This window comes from Notolepis coatsorum (genome assembly GCF_963971535.1).
Source record: "Notolepis coatsorum genome assembly, chromosome: 2".
Classification (NCBI taxonomy): domain Eukaryota; kingdom Metazoa; phylum Chordata; class Actinopteri; order Aulopiformes; family Paralepididae; genus Notolepis; species Notolepis coatsorum.
Window position 1 is genome coordinate 191,509,955 of NC_140166.1, and position 10,218 is coordinate 191,520,172.

The 10,218-nt window shown below is 46.8% G+C and overlaps 1 protein-coding gene across 1 annotated transcript in view; it reads right to left on the reverse strand.

The window, feature by feature from the left end:
• yjefn3 (YjeF N-terminal domain containing 3) overlaps positions 1 to 10,165 on the reverse strand; it is a gene marked incomplete at its 3' end in the record, with an annotated part of 228,993 nt that extends 218,828 nt beyond the window's left edge. Inside the window, 1 exon segment of the mRNA XM_084308435.1 lies at positions 9,969 to 10,165. Within this exon segment, the coding sequence (XP_084164561.1) occupies positions 9,969 to 10,036 (68 nt within the window). The 5' untranslated portion in view covers positions 10,037 to 10,165.
• Positions 10,166 to 10,218: the final 53 nt, after the last annotated feature.

Consider the following 10,218-nt stretch of genomic DNA (forward strand, 5'->3'; position numbering starts at 1 on the left):
ATGTCCATTCTCATATTACGCAGGAGATAATAATACAACCTGGATATTAGGAATTATATCTATGGTACACTGGTAGGCAGCGGGAGATACTAGTAGGGTTCCCACCGGTTGTAAGCCAGCAGGGGGAGGAAATGTTCGAATGCAAAGTCTGGATCAACGGGGACTCAATAAGCTCCTGCTATGGGAGGCGGTATATTACTCCCTGGATCAGCAGACGAAAAGCAGCAGCTGTAATCCAAGTATGCGTGCAGCATAGGTGAAAGCCGGCCAGCCTCTCCTTGAGACGGGCTCGAATGATGTTCCTCACGTCACGGGTAAATCCCACACAGTAGTGGGGTGTAGACGATTCTTCTCCACTCCAACAGCCTGGTCCAAAGCAATAATAATAATAATCCAGCCGGAAAGGGGCTCTGCATTCACCGGTGTAGATTCTCCGGTGCGCGGTACTTCACATTAACTAGGTTGAACTTGACGTTATTCCACTAAGCTCTGACACTTTACTATCCTATTCGCACGCGGCTATAAGTGCTCTATTTAGACGCACGGTTGCTCAATTCACTTGGTCGTTGACTCGTGATGAAGGCTTTACTAGTAAGGAGCGAACGATACGCTGAACAAGCGTATTAGGATAAGACAAGACTCTATTTTGGGGCAAAACGGGCCCACTTCACAGCACGTTGTATCGTGGTGAGGCTTCACTTGGGTAACTCGAACTACTTCTGTATTCACCTGCGCCATATTTATATGTTAGGCGAACTAGTACCAGCCTTATTCCTGTCTCGTAGTCTTGGGCAGAACCAGGCATGTTGAGACAAGCCTTGACGGTGGCTTTGAACTCGGCATTGGGGGCATGGCAGTGGCGCTGGTGGAACGCTATCCAATAAGATAACGAAATATTATGGTCTGTACTAGGTTAAAGGGATATTCCGTGTATATGTACAAAGAATACACAAGGGATATCAGACGATATACAAATACTATGCAATATATATCAATCAGTAAATATATATATTCGGTTTAATCTGACCCTTTGTAACAGCCGCCTCCTAATTAGTCCCACCTAATTAGATAAGCAGAGACAGATTAACCGCACTGTCCACTACTCAATGTCTGTTGTGAGGGTAGGGCAGTTCACAAAGTCAGGGGTCATGGTCGTCAGTAAGCGAGTCGGGGAGCCTTGGCCACTCTATCAGCCTCGCCACGGGTCGGTTGTATGTCCGCCCTTGGACGAGCACTTCTGCCGTTCTGACCTTTCCGTCGGCACCAGTGATCACCTTGCTTACGCGGCCGGCCGGCCACGCAGCTCGGGGTAGTGACTGGTCTATGGTCATGACGACTGGACGGGATGAAGGGGGGCTTAGGAGGAAGCGGGCCTGAGACTGCTTTGATCTGTGCTTGGCTGTGCCTCCTCCTCCTCCGTCTGTTTCTCTTGTTTGCTCTGTACCCCGTCTGAGGAGGGGCCGGTTCTGGCCGCCCCGTCAAGGAGTCGCTTGGGGTGCTGGGTTCGAGGTCAGCTACGTCTGGAGCGCAGCTGAGGGGGGTGGAGTTCCGAACTCCCTCTGGTGCCCACGGTTCTCTCACAGGCCTCTCGCTTAATGTCAATAGCCTCTCAACGGGCTGTACGAGGGAGTGGCCGGTGTCGCTCGCCTTTGTGTGTAGGCAGCGTGTAGACGTGGGTTGACTGTCAAGTCCGTAGAGGGGGCCCTGGAGCGTCCATCCCAGTCGGGTCTGAACCGCGACTGGGCATCCTTTGGGTCCGATGTGGGCCGCCTCAATTGGGAGAATGAGGTCCGCGTGGTCGGAGCCGATGAGCAGGGTCGGTGTGGCGCCGTCGATAAGCGGTATAGGTAGTTAACGTAGGTGCACATACTTGGCCATCAGCTGTGGGATGGGGTAGGTGTACTGAGACAGGCCTATGTCGTGGCTGGTGAAGACGTTGGTTATACTATACTGCTTCTCGGGCTGGTCCACCGCTGCTATCTTGAAGGAGACCTTTTCACCTATTATGGTCTTATGGTCCCTTCTGATGGTGCGTATGGTCATGGTACTATTGGCACCCCGCAGGCCCAACTGGGCTGCTGCGGAAGCGAGGAGGAGAGTCTTTTCAGACCCATCGTCCAGGACGGCGTAAGTGTCCAGGACCTTGTCCTCGTAGCTCAGGAGCACTCTGACCACTTTGATGAGCACTCGGGGGGTTCCGCTCTGCTTGGGGTCTATGTGGAGCACTCCTGTTGGTCGGTTGCCTCGTCGGGCTATTCTTATCATGTTATCCTCGCACAAGAATCGGCGGTGACCGGCTTGTGGGGGGTCAGACGCAATCCACTGCTCCATTTCGGCGATGGTCAGTTCCGGGAACACGTCGCACTGGTCCAGCCAGTGTCCTCCGCGGCAGTACGTACAGTCGATCTTCCATACCTCCTTTGCCGGGGGGTTGTCACCTGTCTGTGGTGACACAGAATCTATATGGTGCGAGTCGCACCGTGACTCCCAGTGTCTGCTGTAGCAGTCGGGACACCAGGGAGCGGTCTGGTGGAACTTTGGTACTGGTGCCAGCGCCTCGGCATGGTACATTACCGCGACGGGCCCACTCTGTTGTCCTGGCTGACACTTGTTGATGTCATGCAGGACCTCCAAGTGGGTGCCGCCGCACCTGCCACACTTCTTCTTCAAGCGGCACTCAGCTGCTATATGGCTGCGCGCGCAGCGGAAGCAGCGGCGGTGGTCCTTGATCCACTGACTCACATCATCCGTGGTCAGCTTCTTGAAATCTTCGCATTGATACAGCCGATGTTCTCCCTCACAGTACTGGCACTCAATCTTCCACTGGTCCTCTTTCGTCGAGGGGGTGTTGTGGTTCTTGTGCTGCGGTACTGATTCGGCTTGGTGCATAACGGTCACCAACCGGCGGTTATCTGTTGATCCCCAAGGTCCGAGTCTTGGGCTTGGTCCACTCCATACGAACGTGTCGAGTCGTAGGCTACTGACCTCCCTGGCGAGGAACTCAGATAGGTCTAGGAGGGATGCCTCTGGACCGTTGGGGTCGCGGTGGTCTCTCTGCCGCCGAAAACGCTCTTGTCGGGCGGGAGGGAGCTTCTCTAATATTCTCTCGACATTAGAGTTAGCGTACAGTTCATAGATCCCCTTTTCCTTTTGGGCCCCCAGCATCCCTACCAGGGACTGTACCTTGATAGAGAGGTCGTCCAATGCTCTGTTGTCTCTGGCTGGGGGGAGACGGTCAATGTCTCTTATCTCCTGTATCACGTAGTCCCATATGCGTCCATAACGTTGGTCGAGGGCTACTAGAGCCGCGGTGTATGGGGTAGTAGAGTTGGAATATGCCAGCGCTATATTGTGCGCTCTGGGCACCTTCAGGTGCTTGAGTAGGATAGCATACTTGTACGTTTCATCCGGTACATCGGACATCATTGTCTCTAAGCACATTCGTAGCTCTTTGTGCTGTGCTCTGTTCTCGTGTGTGAAGTCCGGGAACGTCGGTGTGCCAAGGTACGATGCCATGGATGGCTGGCACATCGGTGAGCGTTGGGGGAGAGGCCTCCTAGGCGAGTCTCCTCTTACGTGTCGTCTTGGGCTGGTGCTTGGTGGGTACCGAAGGTCGGGTACCCAGGTGCTGTTCCTCGGTGCTGACGGTGCGTCAAACTCACCTGTGAGTTGAGTCGGGGGTTTGTAGCGCAGTGCCTCGGGGCTGACGTCTGGGCTGTACTGGACCTCCTGGTCCAGAGTACGTTGCTGCTGGTCGGGGCTGTACTGGGCCTCCTGGTCCAGAGTACGTTGCTGCTGGTCGGCTTGACATTCCTCTTCTTCCTCCTCCTCTTCCTCTGCTAGGACCTGGAGTCTTCTGTTCAGTCTCTCGGCGTGGTCCGGTTCTTCCCTGTTGCTGGGTCTCGTATGGACCGGCCGGGGAGGGGGTTCGGAGACGTGGACAGGATCCTCCTGTTGGCGGGGTCCCGGGTCGCTTGGTCGGGTAGGGGAATGTGTCCTAGACCCTTGTCGTGACGATCTCCGGGAGCTCCGTGCGGAGTGAGAGGGTGTCGCCATGGTAATCAATTTGTCCATCAGCTGCGCCTGCAGCCGGTCGCGCTCTGCCTCGCGCTGGTCATGGGCGGCTTCGCTCACTGCTTCGCGGCGGCTTCTTTCAATGTTCTCTTCCGTCTGAAGGCGTCTGGTCTCCAGTCTTATGCGGTCGTCTTCACTCCTTTGTTGCGCCTGGAAGCGCTCTCGCTCGGTGGCAGAATGTTCGCGTTCACTGAGGGCTTGCGCTTGGAGTTGCGCGTGAAGGCGCTCTCGTTCGTCTGCAGCTTGTTCGCGCTCGCTCGTCTGTTGCGCTTGGAGTCGATCGCGTTCACCCTGAAGTCGATCGCGTCCGGTAGAGGCTGCCAGGGTGGCGATGAGTGCCTGTGCCAGCATCTTGTCCGCCTCGCTGGGGGAAGACGCTGGTAGAGGTGATCGGCTTCTGGTAGTACTCGTTGGAGATCCGTTCTCCTGTCGCGTACCGAGGAGATCCATCTCCTGGGTGCGCGTCTCTTCTTGTGGTGGGTCGGGTTCCGTCCCGGGAGGGCTTTCTTTATCCTGGAGCTCTCCGGGGACTACCTCGTCGACGTTGGCGGGGGGTAAAGTCATGTCAGGTCCCTCCTGGTCCCCACCGTGAGCTTGGTCAGTTACGTTAGAACCCACTAGGGTCTCTACTGGCGGGGTAGCCTGGTCGTTAGGGTTTGGCATACTTTTACTATCCGCTTTAGTTATTTTATCCGCATTTAACTTCCTTTTAAAGCTAGGTATTGGACTGACAACGTAGTCCTCTAGATGAAGAGGTGGCTGCCGTCTGCGCTCCGGGCGTTCTAGCTCGGGAGAACCGTTTGTGGAGTGTTCATCATCGGCCATGTTAATATTAATATTATATTAATATTACGCTAATTCTTATCCGGGGCTCGAAGGACCAATTGTAACTGAGGGGTACAATTCCCTGACTGTATTAATAAGTATGGTATCATTAAACCACTACCGTCTTATGTACATTACTACTGGCCATACAGTACACAGGTATATGATGAGAACTCCTCCACAAGGACACGGTTTCCACACAAATCTGGATTTAGAATATTTATTAGCAGCAATAGTACATAATATACTTTACTTTGAATGCGCTTATAAGGCAAAGGAATGTGCATAGGCAAATCAATAACGAATGTCCATTCTCATATTACGCAGGAGATAATAATACAACCTGGATATTAGGAATTATATCTATGGTACACTGGTAGGCAGCGGGAGATACTAGTAGGGTTCCCACCGGTTGTAAGCCAGCAGGGGGAGGAAATGTTCGAATGCAAAGTCTGGATCAACGGGGACTCAATAAGCTCCTGCTATGGGAGGCGGTATATTACTCCCTGGATCAGCAGACGAAAAGCAGCAGCTGTAATCCAAGTATGCATGCAGCATAGGTGAAAGCCGGCCAGCCTCTCCTTGAGACGGGCTCGAATGATGTTCCTCACGTCACGGGTAAATCCCACACAGTAGTGGGGTGTAGACGATTCTTCTCCACTCCAACAGCCTGGTCCAAAGCAATAATAATAATAATCCAGCCGGAAAGGGGCTCTGCATTCACCGGTGTAGATTCTCCGGTGCGCGGTACTTCACATTAACTAGGTTGAACTTGACGTTATTCCACTAAGCTCTGACACTTTACTATCCTATTCGCACGCGGCTATAAGTGCTCTATTTAGACGCACGGTTGCTCACTTCACTTGGTCGTTGACTCGTGATGAAGGCTTTACTAGTAAGGAGCGAACGATACGTTGAACAAACGTATTAGGATAAGACAAGACTCTATTTTGGGGCAAAACGGGCCCACTTCACAGCACGTTGTATCGTGGTGAGGCTTCACTTGGGTAACTCGAACTACTTCTGTATTCACCTGCGCCATATTTATATGTTAGGCGAACAAACTAGTACCAGCCTTATTCCTGTCTCGTAGTCTTGGGCAGAACCGGGCATGTTGAGACAAGCCTTGACGGTGGCTTTGAACTCGGCATTGGGGGCATGGCAGTGGCGCTGGTGGAACGCTATCCAATAAGATAACGAAATATTATGGTCTGTACTAGGTTAAAGGGATATTCCGTGTATATGTACAAAGAATACACAAGGGATATCAGACGATATACAAATACTATGCAATATATATCAATCAGTAAATATATATATTCGGTTTAATCTGACCCTTTGTAACAACTACCATCATCTTCATCATTATTACCATCATCTTCATCATTATTACCACTACCATCATCTTCATCACCACTACCATCATCTTCATCATTATTACCACTACCATCATCTTCATCATTATTACCACTACCATCATCTTAATCATCATCACCACTACCATCATCTTCATCATTATTACCACTACCATCATCTTCATCATCATCACCACTACCATCATCTTCATTATCATCACCACTACCATCATCTTCATCATCATCATCACCACTACCATCATCTTCAGCACTACCATCATCTTCATCACTACCATCATCTTCATCATCATCACCACGACCACCATCTTCATCATTATTACCACTACCATCATCTTCATCATCATCACCACGACCATCATCTTCATCATTATTACCACTACCATCATCTTCATCATCATCACCACTACCATCATCTTCATCATTATTACCACTACCATCATCTTCATCATTATTACGATCATCTTCATCATTATTACCATCATCTTCATCATTATTACCATCATCTTCATCATTATTACCACTACCATCATCTTCATCATCATCACCACTACCATCATCTTCATCATTATTACCACTACCATCATCTTCATCATTATTACCATCATCTTCATCATTATTACCATGCACTACCATCATCTTCATCATCATCACCACTACCATCATCTTCATCATTATTACCATCATCTTCATCATTATTACCACTACCATCATCTTCATCATCATCACCACTACCATCATCTTCATCATTATTACCACTACCATCATCTTCATCATTATTACCACTACCATCATCTTCATCATTATCACCACTACCATCATCTTCATCATTATTACCATCATCTTCATCATTATTACCACTACCATCATCTTCATCATCATCACCATTACCATCATCTTCATCATTATTACCACTACCATCATCTTCATCATTATTACCACTACCATCATCTTCATCATTATCACCACTACCATCATCTTCATCATTATTACCATCATCTTCATCATTATTACCACTACCATCATCTTCATCATTATTACCATCATCTTCATCATTATTACCACTACCATCATCTTCATCATTATTACCATCATCGTCATCATTATTACCACTACCATCATCTTCATCATTATTACCATCATCTTCATCATTATTACCACCACCATCATCTTCATCATCATCACCACTACCATCATCTTAATCATTATTACCACTACCATCATCTTCATCATCATCACCACTACCATCATCTTCATTATTATTACCATCATCTTCATCATTATTACCATCATCGTCATCATTATTACCACTACCATCATCTTCATCATTATTACCATCATCGTCATCATTATTACCACTACCATCATCTTCATCATTATTACCATCATCTTCATCATTATTACCACCACCATCATCTTCATCATCTTCAGCACTACCATCATCTTCATCATTATTACCACTACCATCATCTTCATCATCATCACCACTACCATCATCTTCATCATCATCACCACTACCATCATCTTCATTATTATTACCATCATCTTCATCATTATTACCACTACCATCATCTTCATCATCATCACCACTACCATCATCTTCATCATCATCACCACTACCATCATCTTCATTATTATTACCATCATCTTCATCATCATCACCACGACCATCATCTTCATTATTATTACCACTACCATCATCTTCATCATTATTACCACTACCATCATCTTCATCATTATTACTACTACCATCATCTTCATCATTATCACCACTACCATCATCTTCATCATTATTACCACTACCATCATCTTCATCACCACTACCATCATCTTCATCATCATCACCACTACCATCATCTTCATCATCATCACCACTACCATCATCTTCATCATTATTACCACTACCATCATCTTCATCATCGTCATCACCACTACCATCATCTTCATCATTATTACCACTACCATCATCTTCATCATCATCACCACTACCATCATCTTCATCATTATTACCACTACCATCATCTTCATCATCATCACCATGACCATCATCTTCATTATTATTACCACTACCATCATCTTCATCATTATTACCACTACCATCATCTTCATCATTATTACCACTACCATCATCTTCATCATTATTACCATCATCTTCATCATCATCACCACTACCATCATCTTCATCATTATCACCACTACCATCATCTTCATCATTATTACCACTACCATCATCTTCATCATTATTACCATCATCTTCATCATCATCACCAAGACCACCATCTTCATCATTATTACCATCAGCTTCATCATCATCACCACGACCATCATCTTCATTATTATTACCATCATCTTCATCATTATAACCACTACCATCATCTTCATCATTATTACCACTACCATCATCTTCATCATCATCACCACTACCATCATCTTCATCATTATCACCACTACCATCATCTTCATCATTATTACCACTACCATCATCTTCATCATTATTACCATCATCTTCATCATCATCACCACGACCACCATTTTCATCATCATCACCACTACCATCATCTTCATCTTCATCATCATCACCACTACCATCATCTTCATCATTATTACCACTATCATCTTCATCATTATTACCATCATCTTCATCATTATTACCACTACCATCATCTTCATCATTACCACTACCATCATCTTCATCATTATTACCACCACCATCATCATCAGCATCAGCACCACCATCATCACCACCTGACCACCATCATCATCGTCATCATCATCATCATTGTTATTACCACCACCTTCATCATTATCATCATCGTCATCATCATCATTGTTATTACCACCACCTTCATCATTATTATCATCATCGTCATCATCATCATTGTTATTACCACCACCTTCATCATTATCATCATCGTCATCATCATCATTGTTATTACCACCACCTTCATCATCATCATCATCATCATCATCATTATTATTATTACCATCATCACCATCATCATCATCATCACCACCACGCACCACCATCTTATTATCATCATCATCATTATCATCATCATCATCATCATCATCATCATCATCATCATCATCATCATCGTTATTACCACCACCACCTTCATCATTATCATCATCATCAATCACCACCACCTTAATAAATGTCATCACAGTGACCACACCCTTCATCATCATCACCACCATCACTATCTTCACCAACACCAACTTCATGATCAGCACGAACACCTGTATCATCCTCACCACCACCCTCACCACCACCACCACCACCACCATCATCATCATCATCATCATCATCATCATCATCATCATCACTCAACTTGCATCTATGGTTTGAAATGTCTTTCAGACTACAAACTATATAGTAGACAGAGCTGACAATGATCTGTATATCTTATTAGTCTGTACCGATCTTCACTCTCCACACCACCACAGCCCCCCCCCCTCTCTCTCTCTCTCTCTCTCTCTCTCTCTCTCTCTCCCCCTCTCTCTCTCTCTCTCTCTCTCCCTCCCTCTCTCTCTGAATTGAGAACAATCTCTGAATGTTCTTAATTATTAAGAATGTCTTAATAAAAAATGCTGCACACATCAGATGGTCAACATGGGTAGAACAATTGCCTTGATTCTGTGGGTCATCAGAACAGAATAACTGTCTGGGTTGTCATGTTCCTGATGGGCGCCTACCTGAGGTAACGCAGTGGTTCAATGGTCTCTGCCTCTGCTTCTGTTGAGCTGTGATTCATCTTGTCCATCTGTGAGAAGAAGGAAGGTTTCAGCAAGAAGGATGACTGCTCTGCTTCACAGAAAACCCTCTCTTTCCCTCTCTCTGTCTAAATGAACACTCTCTGCTTCAGCAAGACTGAGAATAAAAACAGGCTTTCTTCCCCTCTCTCTCTCTCTCTCTCTTACTCTTACTCTAGGTCTCTCTGTCTCA